Source organism: Pipra filicauda, unplaced genomic scaffold, assembly GCF_003945595.2.
Source record: "Pipra filicauda isolate LSUMZ 115617 unplaced genomic scaffold, ASM394559v2 scaffold78_size3787270_pilon, whole genome shotgun sequence".
Classification (NCBI taxonomy): domain Eukaryota; kingdom Metazoa; phylum Chordata; class Aves; order Passeriformes; family Pipridae; genus Pipra; species Pipra filicauda.
In genome coordinates this window covers 937,072-956,535 of record NW_024104964.1, presented here as the reverse complement: position 1 = coordinate 956,535, position 19,464 = coordinate 937,072, and the positions used below count along the sequence as shown (strand labels likewise).

General features: G+C 50.9%; 1 protein-coding gene and 1 long non-coding RNA gene across 8 annotated transcripts in view; one reads left to right on the top strand and one right to left on the bottom strand.

Annotated features, from left to right (window-relative positions):
• MBNL1 (muscleblind like splicing regulator 1) overlaps nucleotides 1–19,229 on the bottom strand; it is a 71,871-nt gene extending 52,642 nt beyond the window's left edge. For 4 of the 7 annotated variants that reach the window (XM_027730894.2, XM_027730900.2, XM_027730908.2 and 1 more), the window contains exons 1-2: nucleotides 18,992–19,086; nucleotides 2,932–3,807 (exon numbers count right to left, since the gene is read on the bottom strand). In XM_027730894.2, the coding sequence (XP_027586695.1) occupies nucleotides 2,932–3,105 (174 nt within the window). In that variant the 5' untranslated portion in view covers nucleotides 3,106–3,807; nucleotides 18,992–19,086. Of the gene's footprint in view, nucleotides 1–2,931; nucleotides 3,808–18,991; nucleotides 19,088–19,188 lie in introns of those variants that run through there. The other 3 variants (XM_027730876.2, XM_039389924.1, XM_027730885.2) reach the window with 2 other exon arrangements.
• Nucleotides 4,312–7,130, top strand: LOC113993089. The gene is made up of 2 exons (XR_003542503.2): nucleotides 4,312–5,489; nucleotides 6,077–7,130. It is a non-coding gene; the product is annotated as an uncharacterized LOC113993089 (long non-coding RNA).
• Nucleotides 19,230–19,464: the final 235 nt, after the last annotated feature.

The following is a 19,464-nucleotide window of genomic DNA, read 5'->3' as shown; positions in this document are numbered from 1 at the left end:
AAATATAGCAGAGCACATGGGCATCTCCAGCTCCAGAGAATGGAGATTCTGTTCCAGGGGCTGCAGCTCTGCAGCGCTCACACCTGCCTGACGTCAGCTCTCACACAGCACACTCACACCAGATCTTGGGAGTGATACCAGTGACAGAACACAGCATCACAGACTGGTTTGGGCTGGAAGGGCCCTTAAAGGCCATCTCATTGCAGCCCCCTGCCAAGATGCATTCTTAGTTTGTGAAAAAAATAATTCAGTGGCTAAATATATGTTTACCTGCAAGAGTTAATGTAAGAATAGCTGTTTAACTAATACTAATATTATATACATTTAATAAGAAATCAAGTACTTTAACATTAATGTAAATTTTTCAGTGTACTGGTATTTTAGTAAAGAGTAGAGATATTACATATTGAATTATTGAAAAATTAAAAATTATTTTTGAATGTCCTAATCAAAAATCTTTTTTTCTCTGTGCTAAACTACTGACCGACCTTACAGGGTCTAGATGGAGCTGGTGCAGCATTTCCCTAAATTGTTTTTATAGAACATCTAAAGTTTGGGATATTGCAGACAAGGTAACACAGTGACTAGTGCTGTTCAGCTCAGCACACACCAAAACTGAGCCAGAGCTGACACAAACCCAAAATCGAGCAATGGCTTCAGCAATGGGGACTGGGAATTCCCAGAAGGAAGATATTCCCTCTTCTGTTTACCCCAGGTATTCTCGTACATGATACAGCTCCTTAACCACCCAGCCCAGCCCAGGGCAGCCGCTGGCAGCCAGGGGTGCCAGGCCCACGCCGGGCCCACGCCGGCCCATCAGGAGCAGCTCCCCTGCCCCGCGCCCCGGCTGCGGCGAGGGGATCGCCCGAGCCCCGGGAGCCTCTCCAGCACACAGCAGCTCTGCCACAGGCCAACCTTTCAGCAGGAGCACAAGTAAACAGCTCTGGTCAGCAGAGTATTTTTAAACAGCAGATTCTTTCCCAGCTCCCAGCTCGGTCCCTGCACTGACTCCCCGGGGCAGCAGCAGGCTCCTCTCCTCCAGGATCTGCAGTAAGGCTGTAAGCTAACTACGGTTATCACCCGCGGACCTTGCAGCGCTTGGCAAAGGTCATCGTTAGCTCCTGCATTAAAAAAGGAAGCAAAGAGCCCTGATGCCGGCAGCAGAAGGGCCAGCCGTGCCACCGGGGCTGGGGAAGCCTGGCCAGCCTGGTTCGTCCCCTCTCATACAGACACCAGCCCACACTGCTGCCCGGCTCCAGCACCGCCGGCCTCCCCAGCCAGCACTGAGGGAGATCTTAAGGCACTTCCAACAATGCCAGAAGTCTGAGCAGGGGATGCTGGCATGCAACAAACCTGGGTGATGCGTCCTACGGCAAAGGAGATTCATGTCCAGTTCACTCTGGTGGCTGGTTCCCACCCTTTTGGCTGGATCCTCACCCTGAGAAGCACAAGGCCAGCAGGGTCAGGCTGCTGTGGCCGGACACGTTGCTGGGAACCAGGGGACACTGCAGGTGCTGCTTCACCAGCAAACCCATCCTGGCGCTCTCAGTCCCTCACGCAGGGACAGGCTGGAGGCTCCAAGGCCAGGCCTGCGTTCTGGCAGCACTGAGGTGACACCGCGGGGCTGGGACTCCCCGCCAGCACTGGCTCCGCTCCTACCTCCCACACTTGTCTAATGCATAAAAACATCTTATTTTGACATTTTAAAATTAAAACCCCTGCATGCATTTTAATTACCGTAACTTTAAAACAAATTTTAACAACACAGAAACAAAACCATTTCCATTTCTGCAAGTTAAATCACGGCTGGGGGTGATGGGGTGGGTATTTCAGGCCCAAGAGCACTGTAAAGCTTTACCCTCTACCCGATCTGAGACAAGACACGTTTTCAAGCTCGGGATGTTGCAGGATTGACACAAACCCACTGTAACCCACTTCCTGCTGGCTGCGCCGGGGCCTGGCTGTGCACGACCTGCAGTAGCTGCTACAGCTACAACTCCCTCCCCAAGCACGTCTCTGCCAGCAGCCAGCTCCACACACTCACTCCACTTCCCAGGAGCTGGGCCCAGCAAGAGAAAATTACACTGGAGAAAAAACTGACAGACAGATCTCTGCTTCCTAACTTCTGATTTTTTCATGACTCTACTGAATTAATTCTGTACTGTTTGTGGGATGAGTATTTTACATAGTTTATTTAATTCATGAAAAACTAAGGGAAGGCAATGGGACCCACACATTTGACACCCATCACTGGAACTACAGCTACAGTGAAACAACAGTCATACATTTACAGCACCTAGCTTGGATATGTCTCCTGCAAACCCTCTCTGCTCCTGCCCTGCTTGCACATCCAGAGGCACCTTGCCTTCTGCTAAGTGCTGTCCCTCCCTTAAGCAAGTGCATTTAGGAAAAAGATGGGATAACCACAGCAGTGCCAACCACAGAAAGGCAAGCAGGGTGCTCACGGACACCCAAATAACCCAGGGAGGAAAACACTCTTCTAAGGTTCACCATCAGCTGTCCAGAGACACCAACGACCCGCTGGTAGTTACGAGATGGAAACAAATCCTCATATTGCTTACGTGGTTTGTGCTATTAAAAACAAAGAATCCTTACAGTGACTTTGCTGTTTCTATGTGAAGTGCCCTCTATTCCAGGTACAGGCAGGGAATAATTTGGAGGCAAAAAATGAGACCCTGTAGCCATACCAGAGGATTTCAGCCCTGCCAGGCGTATTTTCCCTTCATTCCCTCTATCCTTCCCCTGAGGAAAACAGCAAAACAAACCGACAGGCATCAATAAAATAAAAGCAGCAGAACACCCCACTGCCGGCAGCCAGCACGCGCTCCCGTTCGGCTGCAGGGCTCCTCTGGCTACAACTGCTTCTTTCATTAACTACATATCCTTGAAAATAATGTAACATTTACTCACTTTCAATGAGTCAAAGCAGGCGATTACACGTCCGTTCTCAACTTGGCAGCTTTTCGATGGGTGTGCAAATTTACATTCCGTGTCTGGTCTCGAGCAAGTCCCCCTTTGGAACTCCCTACACACTTCCAGCGTTAGCCATTTTGTGTCCCGGATCGGCGTGACACTAACAGCCATCTTTAGATTTTACAGGTAGTTAAAATTTCCAATAAAAACGAGGAGCTGAACTGATAAACTGGAAATGACGAAAGTGCCACCTCCAGAACACAGTTTTCCCCCGCTCCCTATGTTAAAACAAGTACGTGTAAAACTGGGTGGCTGCAATCCCGAGGACGAGCTGTGTCACCAGAGTTCGGGGAGCGAGCCCGCTCCTGGGCCGGGCAGGCCGGGACTGCCAGCCAGGTGCGCCTCCGGGAGCGTGGCCAGGACGAGCCCCGCGCTCAGCAGCCCATCCTGAGTGCGGGCGTGGGGCCGCGGCGGCTCTGGCAGCGCTTCCCGAGGGCTCCCGGGCCGGCGGCTGGCAGGTGCCTCCAGGCAGCGATGGCAGCGGGCTCTGCGGTGCGATCGGGATCGATTAGTTTGGCATAGACAGATGCAGCAGTTTAGAGCAACGACCGACACTGGCTTTGGGCTGGGGTTTTTCTCCTCCTCTCCGCGGCTGTCGGGCGGCAGAGCTCTGACCTTCGGGGCACACTTTAGTGCACAGTGCGGCGGCGGCGGGGGGGCAGCGCCGGACCCTCCTCCCGGCGGCGCGGGGCTGGCAGCGGCGGAGCGCTGTCGTCGCAGTCTAGCTGGCAGCAAGCAAGGCAAAAGCAGCGGCTGCTCTAGAAGCGGTCCCAAGCAGCAGCGACGTCAGGAAAGGCACTTCTTAGTACCAACCTGTGGAGAGAGGAGACACGTTAGGGGCGGCGGGCGCCCCGCGAGCCGCGCCCCGCGCAGGGCAGTCCCGGCGGCGGGGCCGCGTCCCCGCGCGGGGCCGGCGGCCGCTCCGCCCGCGGCCAATCGCGGCGAGCCTTGCAGCGACACCGCGGGCAGGGAGCCAATGGCGGGGGCCGTCTTATGAAAGGTCGCGCCTGTCAGACGCCGGCCGCGCTGCCCCGAGCGCGCCCGCGGGGGGACGCGCGCGCGGCCCGGCGGGGCCGGTGCGGGGCCGGGAGCGGGGCCGGGAGCGGGGCCGGGAGCGGGGCCGGGAGCGGGGCCGGCACCGCCGGGAGCGCCCGCCCACTCTCGCAGCGCTCGGGCCCGGCGCCGCCCCCCCGCCCGCCGGAGCTCTCCGGGGGACGCGCGCGCGGCCCGGCGGTACCGGCGTGCGGAACGCGGGGGCGGCGCGGGAGCGGCCCCGGCCCCGCCCCGCCCGGGGCCCGGCGCGGCCCTGGCCGCCGCACGGCCCTCGCGGGCCGACAGACCCGCCACACCGCTGACCGCCCGCTCGGACACGGACACCGGCACCGCGCTCCCCGACACCCCGAGGGAACGCGCCGCCCGCCCGGCCCTGCCCCGGCTCCCCCGGAGAGGGCGAGCTGCGGCCCCGCGATGAACATCGGCCGCCGCAGAACCCCGGGCGCGGGGCAGACCTGCCCCGCCGTGCCAGGGAAGATGCCCGGCTCTGCCACAGAAGTGATAAGGGAAAAGCCTGGTGCCACCTGCAAATACAGCTCTAGAATAGGCACCTGCGGCTCCTGTCCCCGCCTGAGGATCTCCGAGGAGCAGCCCAGAGGACGGAGCAGAGGGGCCCTGGTGGCACGGCCCGGGACGTGCTGACGGACAACAACAACGGGAATTCTCTTGTCGGCACTGCAACCCCAACAGCATCCTCCTGCCTGCCTTTGGGGGAAGGTTGTTCCCGTCCCCGTCTTTCTAAAGACACTGCTTCATCATCTTCCTACTTCCCACCAGCCCCAGAGCAGGTCACTGCCACAGTCACCACGAACACACCCCGGGAGGCGATGCTGTCCGCATGGATGCAAACCAATGAGAAAAACCTACAAAGAGTCTTTTTCCAGGGACCGAGTGATCAGAACAACCACAGGGGAAGGAAAGCACACCTAACAGAGCTAATGAGATTACAACAGGCACCGTGGGTTCCTTGCCAGGACACTTGTAATCATGCCACATTTTTAATCCCTGCTAGCAAGAGACAAACAATTGTGCATAATTACTTACAAGCACAAGTTAACAACTGTCTTCATGGTAAACACAGATACTCAATTGCTTCAACTGCCCAAAACTCCCAAGTCAGGGTCATCCTGTGCCAGTAGTCATCACTCGTCGGTGCTTGGGATATTGAAGACTCAGGTCTTGAAAACTTATTCCCTAACAAGTGCCCCAGGCAAACGAGTTTGGCTCTCCCACCAGTGCCACACTCCCAGCCATGACAGATTAGCACCAAGAGATCTGAAAGCCCAGAACACGCTGCTCTGCCCAGGGCCTCGTGCCAGCGGGTCCAGCAGGCCCACAGGGCACCCCAGCTGCCCCGTGCAGGACTGCCAGCACATCAGAGAGCTTTTGGGAGCCTGAACACATCCCCCAGCCTCCAGTCAAGGTGCACTGCAACTCCACAGGTGAGAGCTGGATCCACATCCCACCATCACTCCTGTGCTGCACAAAACAACTTCTGAGTGTTATTTTGTGACGAGTGTTTATTGCCTGTGAGACCCTCAGAACAGGGTGCTGCCAGGAAGAGCTCTACAACAAAGCTGTGGAACAGCTCTAAGCAGGGTTTTCTCCTGTTCATCACTTTGGTACCCAATCCATACCAAGCATTGATTTTTCCAAACACCAAGAGAGTCAGAGCAGCAATTGATGTATTTTACACGCAGAAGCCAATGCAAGTTAAAGGCCACGCTTTCCAAACAAGACATTTAATTTCACTCTCATTACACAAGTAGTCACCCCTAACGAGGAATGAAAGAGAGCATAAAGGCAGCACACAAATTGAGAACAGATGAAAACTACCTTTTGTGCTCACACGTACTCACAGGAGAAATATCCCTGGTAAAACTCCCCAAACCATGTTTCAGTCCTGGGTTTGTAATAAGTTCTCTGCTAGGAGCTGGACAGCCCTTGACTCAGAGGGAAATCCTGCTCCTGCTGAGCTCAGTGACATACCTGTGACTGCACTAACCCAAGCTGAATTTTCCTTTTTCAGGCTGCCAGCCACAAGAAGACAAGTGTTACTCCCAGGAGCTGTAATGCCTCGAAGGTAAATCTTCAGAACGTGAAGAAATACTAAATGTATATTTTGTCTGCACAGTTACTTGAAGAAAAAGTGTTTTGTCAGAATTTGTTATCTACCTGAAAACAGCTAGAAATGTCAGCTTTAAAAATAGTCTTCGAGCAGAAATAAAGAAAAACTGTGGACCAGAGGTTTACCTTCAATATCTCCACTAAATAAAGGAAGATGTTAGCATGGAATTATAATTTTTTATCTCCATAAACTATTTTCCCTCACTTTGAAATTCCCTTGTGGTATTCCAAGTCACTAAGGAGTCCCCAAGAAGCTTCAAATGCTACATGATACACTGTCTGCAAAACCCAGGTGACACATGGGATGTCTCCTCTGGGCTGTCTTTAATAAGCTGAGAAGGACTGTAGCAAATCCAGAGGGAGAACCATAGGGACAGGCAGGAAAAGGATTGAGCTGAACTTTTTATTTTTTATTTCATTAAAACTGATGTAGGGGCAGAGTTTCTAGACCTCACCTAGTAGGCCAGTCAGTACTAAAGGCTTTTCTTAATCCACAGGTGGGTTTTGAAGTTCAACTTCTGAAATTTGGAAGGATTTGCTACTTGTTTTGGGAATGTTGCAACATTGGTTTGGCCAAAGCATGACCTTGACTTTACTGATTATTGGGAATACAAGGAAAATGAAGCTAAAAATGTTGAAAGCAAATTTTAAAAGTGATTCTCAGAAAAAACAGAAGAGAGAAATAACACGGAGAAGTCATTCCTTAAGAGGATAACAGAGATGACTCAGTTGTCTGCTGAGCTGGGTCAATGAAAATGATTAAGAAACAGCCTCACAAATCAATGGAAAGGTTATCTGGAAATGCCCAAGAAAGTAAAACTAACACAGAAGAGAGTCCTATTACTTCCCATTATTGCTATAAAGAAATGTTGTACAGCCAGGTTAATGATACATTTTTCCTCCTCGTTACAGTCTTTGACACAAAAATAAAGTGTCTCCCTGCACTGGGAATTGTTCTTAAAGAGCCATTGTTTTCACTCTTCCTGTCACTGGGTTTGCTGGACATCACTGTTTTCTCTATCTCAATTCACACACGTCTCTCAAAAAAAGATGTATAGAGCTGGGCAGGCAAAAAGCCCAAAACTGAAAGAGAAGATGGCAGGGAAGAATGCTATTTTTATGCTCAGAGAAAGTGGAAGCTGAAAACACCAGTCTCAATGACATGAGAACTGTCAGCAAGAACAGATAATTACACAACGTGAATTCATCCTCATGACAATGACTCTAATGAGATAGGAAATGGAATAAAATCAATATTCTATTTACACTGACAGGGCAGTCCCAAAGCTTGAAATTGCCAAATGTCTGTCTTTTAAATCAAGGAACACAAAATTACTGACTGCCTTATAGTATTTTCAAAACACCTCTGCCAAACTCAAAGTTTACCAATAACATATCTCAACATAAAATTTGGAAGAGATACAGCAATTACTCCTCAGCACAACTGAGGGATATAATTATAGTGCTGTCACAAAATTAAGCTGAAACAATGAGCTAATGAACATCTTGGCCACGTAATAGTATAGGATTGGGTAAAGAAAAATACTCTTTAGTAAACTACAGCTGAACAACCCAATTGTCTTGTACTGTAGCCCCACAGGAGCTGCACCCACTGCTCCCATAGGACAGCATGGAAAAGCTAAACGACCCCTCTCTCAATTTGGGACTTTCACATATACCTGGAACAAACAGAGTGCAAAGGCAGGGCAGAGAGCAGCCAGCTCTGGAGCAGGACTGCCCAGGTGCTGTACCCTGAGATGGATTCCACAGTTCCCCAGCCCAGCAGCTTGGGACTCAGAGCCTGCTAACACTACAAGCACACGTTAGCTCTGAATTACTGAGTCCCACACTGGATTTGTAAAAAACTGCCAACACTGCTTCTGTGACCCAGATATTTTGCATGATATACATAGTTTTAGTAGTAGTAGTAGTAGTAGTAGTGTTTTAAAGGTTTTTTCTGTACTGTTTTAGCTCTGACAGACTCGCCTGGTGCAACCTCCCACTGACTTCAGTGGCTCCTCTGGCACATCCCCGTCAGACATGGTTTTATCTGAGTCTATTTCACAGTTTCTGGAACTGTTTTAGCAGAACCACCTAACTGTGACATTCCATCTGAATTTAACACACCCAAGTGCACTCAGTTCATGAAAACGGCATAAATAATGAAAAAGAGGCCACATGTTGCACACTACGTGCCCCAGGCATGTGCAGGAATCAGGTACTGCTCCAAGATTTCTGTCCCTAATCAAACCACAAACAAGTTCCCACCAGCAGTGCACTGGCACTGATATACAAATCCCCCAGCCCAATCCTCTCTTACTTTAGATTACAGTAATGCTATTTTCAAGTCAGAAAGTTATACTGCAAATTCCATAAACCCTCTTTTCTTTAAGGAGCAGACGGTTACGGATTAGCCACCATTGCTGCAATTTTAAAAATCTTTAAAGTCAAGAAATATGCCTGTTGATTTCTCTTTTTAATGACCTGGGGCATATATCAGTCTCCTTTACAAACTTTGGGACTTGAGGGACAGGCAGAATTTACAGTCTGACAGCCTTAGCTGGACGTGTATTTATGAACGAGAGCAGGGACAGGCCAGTGCCTGTCTCGGACAAGGACATGGCACATGAGCTGTCATTCTGCTCTTGCAACTTCAAGCCAGGGACACAAAACAGGGATGGATTACTCTGCCTTTAACCCATTTTCCATCAAATTTGTGTATTACAAAGCGTTCACATACCCATCCCCACCACCGAACTTGCAAATACTGTTTCTGGTAATAAAAACGTATCCACACTGTAATTCCTTTATCATAACATCCACATGATGTATTGTAGAAATGGGAAGTTCTCTATTACCCTGGCATAGGGGGATTTCAACTGTTTAAGAAGTGAAATTTCCCAAGCAAGTCTAAAAAGAAGTTGTTTATCTTTAAAAATAACAGCAATCTAGTGATGCAAGTTAAAATTCTGAGAAGTAACAAACTGAACAGAAAAAAACAAGAGCTCTTTTATTAAAATCAGTCTTACATGCTTGTTCTAATTAATAGTAATTTTAAATATGTTGTTTCTATACAAAGACATTTGAGAGGCTCTAACAAAACAACTATGCACTCTTCCAAAAACTACAAGCTATTTATTAATCGGACTCTTGCACATTTTGTTTGATTAACTGCAAATGTACACAAGCCAAGCGAGGCAGGAGAGCAGCGAGATGACCCACGGCAGTGGGGTCAGACCAGGATCAGGCCCCCCAACACCACCATCCCCCCGGGGCAGCACAGACTTGTAAAACCTTCCCTACTCCCTCCTGTGCAGGGGTGTGACCCTCACCCTCATCTCCCAGCCTGTTTCAGTGGGAGCGGGTGTCGGGTGTTCTCCTCAAGAACAGCCATGTGGCAAACCCCAGGGTGAATCCCACAGGAGAGATTCAGAGCTGGGAGGTGCCTATAACAGTAGCAAAGAGGAAACACTCCCACAGTGACAGCTGATTTCTAACTGTACATGTGTGTATGCATTTATATCAAACATGATTATTGGCATCATCCATGATAACCTTAACCACAGAAAAAAAAAATCCATGTCCATGACTCAGCAAGGGAAGCAACTGCTTCCTTCTGCCAGCAAATTCCGTTGTGCCAATGAAGTGAAGGAGAAGTGACCCAGAGGAGCTCTCACTGGTGAGAGGTGCAGCAGACACCCCCCCAGCTTCTTGCAGACCCAATGCTTAAACACCTCCTGTACCAGAAGGGAAAACACACTTCATGAATATCACAATGCACCTTATTACTACTCAGGTACCCACCTTTTACAATCAGATAAATGGGGTTTCACTTCCCTTCCTAATGCAGCTGCCACATGGCCTTGGTTGCAAAAGGTGGCTTTTCCTTTCCCAGAAATGGCTGGATAGAGCAGTGGGGAAAAGAAGTCCTGAGAGACCATTGCAGCGAGCTGCTGGTGGAGCAGGGCACACACAGGGCAATACTGACACTATCATTCATTCATTACTAGGAGCACTTGCTCCAGCCAACAAGCTCATGCACTTGGCCTCACCAACCCACCCCTGTCTGGGCCCCCTCTCCCAAATTCACCCCCGACACCAAACTCTAGATTTCAAAGTTCTTGCCCAGTAACATGCCAATTGCTTTGTTAGGAGGATAATTTCAAGTCAGGAGTCTGGATGCAGCCACCACATCCCTGCACACATCCAATTACTTGGCGAGATTAAATCTGAACCTAATTACCAGGAACGGAACAGGCCATTCATGTCACCTGCTCTGAGCTGGTGTGTCATCCCACTCCTGGTGACAGGGCCCTGCTGGCCCTGTGCTGTCACACAGGGAGTGACACATGGGGGCTGATGGGGAGTCCTTGGCACAATTCCGTGGGGGCACCTTCCTGCTCACTGTCTGCTGCGTAACAGGCACTGTCCAGCCAGGCCCAGCATTTTTTTGGGAATTACCTGGAGTGCTTCACCTTGCATCTGACTTGAGGGCAACCAAAAAGGGATGTGAGTGCAGCTGAGGAGGAACTTGTTACACCGAGTTCCGCTTCAGCAGCCGTTAGAGCTCATCGTCCAATGGCCTGGGCACCTCAGCTCAGCCATGGTGAGCTCTGGCAACACAGGGACAAGCACTTGCTTCTCTCCAAGGACCAGAAAATGTGGTGGGAATGGGGAAAGCGGGGTCACTGACAGTCTGGACTGAAGGAATGCTGCGGCGAGCGGCAAACCAGCACCCTGGCTCTGCAGCAAGACCAGGCAGCACCCGGGGGACCCACGTCTCCAAGGCCACCCCAGGGTCCCACAGTGGCAGCACTGCCGTGCTGGGGACACCCAGAGCAGGGAGGCACTGCCAGCTCAGTGAGAGGACAGCACTGCCCAACTTGGTCACTGACAACATGAACCACAAAGCAAGGATGGTGCTGGAACCCACTGCAGTGTCTGCTGAGGGACAGGAGACACAGAGACCACGTTCACAGCTGGCTGTTCCTCCCTGAATCTCAGATCCCAGAGATTTTCTATTTTTTTATACATTTTGACCTTACATTTAATTTATGTTTATCAATCATATCCTCCCAGGATAAAAACTTGTACAACTTTTCAGAAAATACAACAAATCTATATAATTTCTTTTCATTAGTTACATAAGAATCTAAATCCCAGAGAGTTTTTAACTCTCTCTGCTCTGCCACCATCTGAGGTATCCAAGATCACTGTCGTGCAGTAATACAAAAGCAAAATGATTCTTCCATACACAGTAAAACTAATCCAGTTTAGGAGACTGCTTTCTTTGACTTAACAGATATCCCTACACAGACAGTGCTCAGCAGCACAGAAGCACTTATTGATGTGATTAATTCTGCATCGTGACCAATCTCACCCAAGCTAAATAAATACATGTGCCTTCAGATACCAAGGAAAAGCTCCAAATTAGTCACTGGTATTAAAGAGAAGTAATAAAAATAATAAAAACTGCATGACTATGTTTTATTTTAGGAAAGAAGTGGAAAATGTCTTTGAGACAATTTTTAATCAGTATTTTGCTTTAGTATATTGTTGTTTGTTCATCTTGAATCATGATATTTATATAGCTAACAACAACCACGAGAAACAACCCACTAATGGCCCCTGTTTGGAACAGGTTTTGCTGCACAAGCTCTCAGCCAGGAGAGCTGCCACGACACATGGGGGTGGGTTAGGAAGGGACTTCTGAGCTGGACTGCTCGTGTCAGGGACAGCAGTGGGGCCCTTAACACTGTGCCATGGAATTTCTCACATGGAAGACTCCTCTCTATCCTCTACTTGGGTTCTCCTCAGTGTGTCCCCTTTTCCTCTAACATACCTATACAAGCTACCCAAATTGAATACACAGTGAAGGAGTTTTGGGGAAAGCTCAAAAGATTACAGTTTTCCTTGTATTTTCTCTCTTCCCTCTAAAAGCCATTGAAAACCACCAATTATGAAAGTTTAAATCTCTACTCTTACACAAAAAAAACATGGAATATTTGGAAAATAGCTTCTGAAAAGGGTTAGGAAAAAGCACTTTTTAAAAAATAGTTATTAAAGACAAAATGCTTAGAAGTTGTAGAAAACAAAACAAACAAACCCAAAGCATTAATTTTGTCAGTCATGCAGAAAAACAAGCGAAAGAAGTTCAAATTCTTGTATTTCAGTTCCACCATTAGCTGTATTTAATTAGAAGAATCGAACAGAGCGCTGCGTCTACTTTTCACAACAAAAATCACATCATTAAAGATTTATTTATGGAATATATTTGCACATAAATACAGGAGCTCAATAAAATGCTGATAAGCAGCAAACAAGATATCTGCCCAGGGACTTCCTTCCCAGCAGCCTGCAAAGCTCCAGCACGGCAGCAAATGCTGGCATTCCCAGAAAAATGTTTTTAACTGCTACACATCAAAAAGCTGAAAAACACATAATTACATTATCACGATCACAGACTCACTACCTTTGATTTTTCACTGCTTGAAAGAAGGCTCGAAGTCCACTGAAGTTGTGCCTAATATGGAGCACAAAAGGATTCCCATATAAAATTATGGGTAAAGAATAACGGACTCCACTGATACAAAGTCAAGAATGCTACCCAGGCACTAATAAACTCTTCCAAACACTGGAATAAACATTTTAGTTTGGGTTTTATTCCAAGATTCAGAGATTCACAGAAGAAAAAACAGAGAGTATACTTCTCCCAAGAAATCCCCGCTGTGTTTATCAGTACATGCAGCTGACGGGACCTTCCTCCCATGGAAGCCAGATGGCACAGGCAGCACCAAAATAGCCGGCAAGCAGCAGCCCTTGGGACTGGCGAGGAAGAGGAAGGGCGGGTGGCCCAGCACAGCCAGCACAGCCCAGCGGACTCGGCAGCAGCTGGAGCAGCGGCTCCCGGCGCCTGCGCACCCAGACACGCACTTTCTATGGCCAATCTAGGCCTGATGCCTGCTGCCTTCTGCCTTCAGCTTGGCAACCTGCTCGGAAAACCTGACACATGTGCCTGGAGCAGCTCCGGAGCATGCACGCTCCTGCAGGGTGCCCGGGGAGCGCCGGCTCTAAAGGCTCCGGACCTCGGGCACGTCTAGACCCAAATAACGCAGCAAACTCCACGTGCTCCTGCAGCACTTTACTTACATTCACAGGCAAAGCTTATCTCCATGAGTGTGGTGTCACTGCAGCACAGATAATGTCACTGCAATGCCACAGCTCCAGCGGCCTCAGAGCGCTCCCGTCCCCCACGGGGGGCTTCAGCCACCCACCCACAGTCCATCCCCACCCAGGGCAATGGGGGAGCCTGGGGTTACCCACAACCCAGAGAGGAGCGCCGAGGGCCTTGCAGGACTGAGCTGGGCAGCTCTGATCTCTCTCCCTTTTTTAGAAGGAAAATATTCCCATTAACTGCTTTGGAAGCGGGATTGGGCCCAGAGCCCAAAAATGCCCTGGGTTCCCAAGTCCTTACTCACTGCTCGCAGTTGGACTCGCTCACACCAGAGCCAGCAGCACAGCAGGAATGTGTGGAGCTGCTGCAGGAGGATCTGGGAGCTCGGGGCCCAGCACTGCTCTCTGCTCCTCCAGCCTGTGCCTGAGCTCAGCCAGGGCTCCGTACGTGCCGCATTAAATACCAGCCATGTAGGGTACAAACGCTGCCTTCGCTCCCTGGGCCGTCCGGAGGGGGAATGCAGATGCCATCAGCTGCCTCCCGTGCAGGCTCTGCAGACCTGAGCCCACAGCCGCCCCAGTCAGGACACGCTATTTATAATGCTTTCAACATTTCACTTTTCTCTGCAAATAATACCTGCTCCAAGCTCAAGTCCAAGGCATATTTTGCCTTGCCAGATGATCTGCGACCGTCTCATGACTTATTACATTGTTATCGCTGCTAAGCTGAGCAAACAGGGCTGCTAAGTCTATTAATCTTCTGGAACACGAAGGCTGAAACCGTAGAAACAAAACATCTCACTACAAGATACATAAAATGTGCTATAAGGAGATAAGGGGGGAATTCAGTGCACGCTCTGGTAAGTTTTTTCTGTGCCACTGCAAGCGAGGCTGACGCACTTCTGCAAGAGCCGACTCTGGATGTAACGCTACCGACAAGTTACATAAGGGAAAAGAAATTCCTTTTCCGAGAGCAGCCTGCCCCGGGCGGCCAGCAAGATACGCCTGCCACAGGAGAACCTGGGCACTCTGCAGCCGGTGGAACTGCCACCTGTACGTTCACAGCAGGATGGTACAAGCAGTCTGACCCAGGCAGGGTAACCGCGCCGCTGGGCGGGAACTCGCTGCCCAAAACGCCAAAGGGCTGGACATATTTTAACTCATCTAGTACTTATGGCTTTCTATCGTGCTGAAATTCACCCCACTCTGCCACCCATACACAGCTTGCGTATTTATGTCCCAAAATATTTTTCCGTGAAAATAAATATTTGGCCTATTTGCCCAAAGCAAAGGTCCCAGGAGCACACAGGAGTCACAGCTCTGACAGCAGTGCTCAGATCAGAGCAGCTCCAGGAGGCAGTGGGGCTGCGGAAGGACAGACCGATCCGGGGGCTGAGCTGGCCTGTGCCCTGGGCTGGGCTAACACAGGTCATGCACCTGGCTTAGAGAGAGAGAACAGAAGAACTTACTGCTGGTTCTGAATGCACAGATCAGGGTAAACCAATACCTGTCACTGGTTTTATTCTTCGAGCAAAGCACTAAGATATTCCCATTCCCCCTACACAGACTGCTGAAGGAAGAGTGGGCTCCAGCATCCTGACAGGAACCACACCCTGCTATGGAATGACATATGCAAAGCCTTCACCTCTCACCTCTGCAAATTAACTTTGTATTTTCTTATCTTGGGATGTTTCATCACAACTGTGACAAGGTTTTAACGGTCCCTTCTCTTTCCTTGCTAATTGACACTAATGGAATGACAATTGTACATATTCATGACAGGGTGGGCTCCAAATGTAACTGAGGGCAGCAATCAAACACACTCACATGTTTATCCTCTTGGTAAATAACCACGGGGTAGGAGGAAGAAAATGTTGTTTACTTTGCTGCCTTACTTGGGAAACTAAGTTTACAGTATATAATTGTAAATAAAACAAAATTAAAAAATAATAATCATAGGCAACTGCTCTAATCCCTAAGGCACACAAACAGACCACCACTCATGCAGGGGAAGGACAGCCCTGGAGCCTCTGCCTGCACGGGACTGGGCACAGCAGGGCAGACTGAAGCGTAGGAGTCCCCAGGGAAGCAATCCAACCCTGTCAGATCCTGCCCTCTCCCCTCCTTCTGGACAGGAGTAGTAGCAGGAATTTGTTGATAAATACTCATAGTTGCAGAAGTCATCCTTGGCATGGACATAAATAATAAAAATACGACAACAAAAGGGAACAGAACATTTTCTGCAGTTTCACCTTAGCAAGCTGGTCTTTGCTAACAGCAAAATCACCTTACAGCAGTCCCATGGAAAATTTGCATAAGGCAAGGATTATCCACTGGTTCCTGAGCAGGAATCATCCCCTGTTTGGGCATCCAGAGGTGCTAAGGCTCATCCCCCTAATTACAGGCATCCCTGTGTCACTACCACCTCCCCATGGAGGGTGAAGCAGCAGAATAAAACAAGTACCTAAAAGAAATAAAAACAGAGTGGGAAGCCTATGCTTTAACCTGAACTGGCCATGAGATCTCCATCTCCACCGCACGTGTAAGAACTTTCCTGTGGCCACAGAAGCCCTCCTGGCCAGTGAGGCCGAAACCCCGTGGCTTCCCTGGTGTGTCCTCTCCGGGCAGCCAAGCCCTCCCAGCTGCCAAGGTGTGCCTCAGCTACCTGCTGGGATCCATCACCACCTCCAGTACTGCACGGTTATAGTCCAGGTTTCCAACACACACAGCCTCCAAGGTCAGGGAAGTCAAAGCAGCACCTGATGCAGGGATGCAGCACAACAGAGCTGGGACATCGCACCAGGACCACGGAATGGGGCATTTACTGCCCTCCACGGACCCCTCAGACACAGACTGCAGTGAGTGCATTACAGATTCTCCTCAGTAAGATCCTCCCTGCTGATAAAGTTTTGGAAAGCAGCATTCCCAGTGCTCCCAAGACACACAAACTGGACAAAAACCAGAAACCTCCATGCAAAACAGGCTTTAAAAGAAAGCAACTGCAGCACCTGCTACTTTCAAATGCTCATCCACGTGTGGTATTTGTCACAGAAGTGCCTAAAAATGTTAGTTTATTCAATCCTTGGCCTCGCTATAGGAAGCGGAATATAGATAACTCAGGAATTATTACCTAGTAACACCAGAAGATGATGAATAGCACCTGAGACTGAGTAAAGCAACAGAGAAGTACAATTCAGGAGGTGGAGCAATACAGGACAAAATCAACCTTGCTCCAAAACTGAAGAGGAATGTCTACATTTAAGGCTTGAAGCAACTTCATTCACACATTTATTTCTGATTATACTGTTGAACTTCCCAAAGCAAAATGAACCAAGAGCATTTCCAGTCTATAGTAACATCAGCCAAAACCCTGGAATTTTTCACGTGCCCCCCCAGCACACCACAGAGCCCCTCACGGAGCCTCCCCCAACCCCCGGCCTCTGCACACCAACCACAGCAAGGAAGCCAAAGAACAACTCCCTGGCCTGACTGCCAACAGAAAACCCTTTCAGTAAAGACTTCTCAATTATGATTACTCCCACTATTAGATAATAATATACCAGACAAATTTTAAATTAAAATTCTCCGTTTCCACTAATTAAACTGCTTCACTGATACTCCTACAGACAGACACTATCCATTACCTTGCTAATCCACCAGATCTAAACCTCTAACACCTCCTGCCCCGAGGGTGGAGATGGTCAGGCACCTGCCCAGGCAGGACCAAGCTGGAGGCAACTGTGGGATCCATCCAAACTGGCCATTTCCCATGTTTACAGCACAGCTTTCAGCCCAAAAAACATGGAGCTTGTGCTTGTGTGGCATGTGGCACAGCTGTGCTTCCCAACACTCCTGAGACAGTGAGCACAGAGGAGGATTCAGTGGGAAAATGAACAGAAATCACAAAGGCAGGGAAGGCAGCCTTGGCACAGCTGCTGACTGAATTACAGAGGTTGCTCACATAATGCCCCAATTTCATCCACTGATTCAAGTGCCCCACAGTACCACAAAGCATCCCTGGACCCGGCCCTTTGCTGCCATTCAGAACAAATTTAATCCAATGATGGCTTTAAGGAAACAAGACAGCAGACACACCTCGGCACTTTCGCTCTCATGTATCAGTCCAAGAATTCTGCTCCTGTATATCTTTCCTCAGTAGCCTGAGTAACTAACAACTGCACTATCCCGAACTTTTACGAGTCACACAAACCAGGCAGACTCTACAACTGCCTTTAATTCAGACATACAACATACAGAGCAATACGTTTTCCAAATTTTCTCACCTCTGGAGACTGTGAAACTTGAACTGTTCAGTCATCACCACTGCTTTTCCATTTAAACAGCCTTTTACTAAACAGCCTTTAACTAAGTCTGGAGCAGTTTTCCAGCTCAGCAGCCCTGAGTTTTTAAATCCAGGCCTTTAAACCCAGGGCAGTCCAACTCCATTTTACAGTGTTCCAGTCTGCACCTGATCGAGCATGAGCTGGGGAAAGCAGAGAGACACAGGCCTCACAAAATTTCAATCCCAAAAGCACATGGTGCAACCGTCGAGCTCAGCTTCCACATACAGCAATCCTGTCGTCACTGCAGCCAGCCGGGGAGGGGGGGGAGGGAGGCAAGCCTTTAATTTCTTCCTCTTTTAGCTACTTTACATTGTCATAATACTGTTTTATGCCAGCAGGCCTGCCCAGGGTCAGTGCCACACAGAGGCAGCTTGGCAGGAGCCTGCAATCCGTCCTCAGGCTCTCGCCCCAAACTTCCCCAGCAGCAACAAGTGCCATCGGTTAATTATTCATCATGCAAATCATTTCCTTGTCACTTTGGAATGTGTTGTCGTTTCATTAGATCTCTTTTTCAAGGCAACGTACCCAGTTAGTTATTCTCTGTTACTATTCATTACTCCCATTCCTCTCTTCCTTGTTACAACCCTTCCCTAAACCTGCTCTCCTGTGGTTCACAGTCTCCGTTACCCGTCTCCTGCTGCTGCTGCTGCTGTGCTTTGGGGTATATATTCCCCGCCTCAAAAAATCACCAATAGAAATCACTCCTTCCTAAAAGAAACAATCACATATTTTCCCAAGACAACCATTTTACACAGACATCCCTGCGTTTTTCTCTTCCGCTATACCAACGTCTTAACATACCGACTTGCTCGCAGCTGCAAAACAAAGTTCTGGATTCAAGAACTTCCCCGAGCAGAAAGCGAAGCGCTCCGTGCCCCGCGGCCCGACCCTGCGGCCGCTCCCGGGCCGGGCCGTGCGGGGAGCGCGCACAGGGCGATGCCCGAGAGCTGCGCCCGCACCGCGGCCCCTCGGCCCCCGCCTGCTGGAGACGCCTCGGCATCGGGCGGTTTGCGGCAGCCCCGACCCCGGCCGAGCCCCGCCGAGCCCCCGGGCCCGGCCCGGCGCTCCCGAGCGCGGCGGCACCGCCGCTCGCCCCGCGGCCGGAGGGGCCGGGCCCCGGCGGGGACACGCGGGGGGAGCCCCGCCGGGTCTGTCCCCGGGGAAGGGCGGCGGGGCCGCGCCCCGGGCCCCCGGCGGAGGTGGGTCCCGGCCCCCGGGCCGCCGAGAGGGGCACCCCCCGTTCCCCGCGAGCCGCCGCCCGCCCCGGGCCCGCCGCGGCCGCGCCCCCGCCCCGCACTCACCCGGGCCTGCCGGCGGGCCCTGCCGGCGCGGCCCGCCCGGCTCAGCGGCTCATGCTGACGGTGCCGCCGGCGCGGCGGGCGGAGCAGCGGCCCGGGCTCCCCGCGCCGGCCCCGGCCCCGCTTCCGCCGCCGCCCCCGCCCCGCCCGGAAGCGCCGCCCGGCCCCGGGCCCGGGGAGCGCGGCCCGGCCCCGCTCACCTGGTGCCGCGGCGGCTCCGCGCTCCGGCGGCGAGGGCAGGGCGCGGAGCGGGGCGGCGGCGCGGCGGGCTGCCCTCCCCCGGGGCCGCCCTCCCTCATCCTCCCCGCGGCGGGCGGCCGGCGCCTCATGAGTCACCGCGCCCGGGCCCGCACACGTGCCCGGCCCCGCCGCCTCCGGCCGGCACAGCGGCGGCAGGGGCGGCCCGCGGCGCTGCCCGGGCCCGGCGGGGCCCGCACGACACCCATCGCCCCCCGAACGCCGTCCCTGGGGAGGCG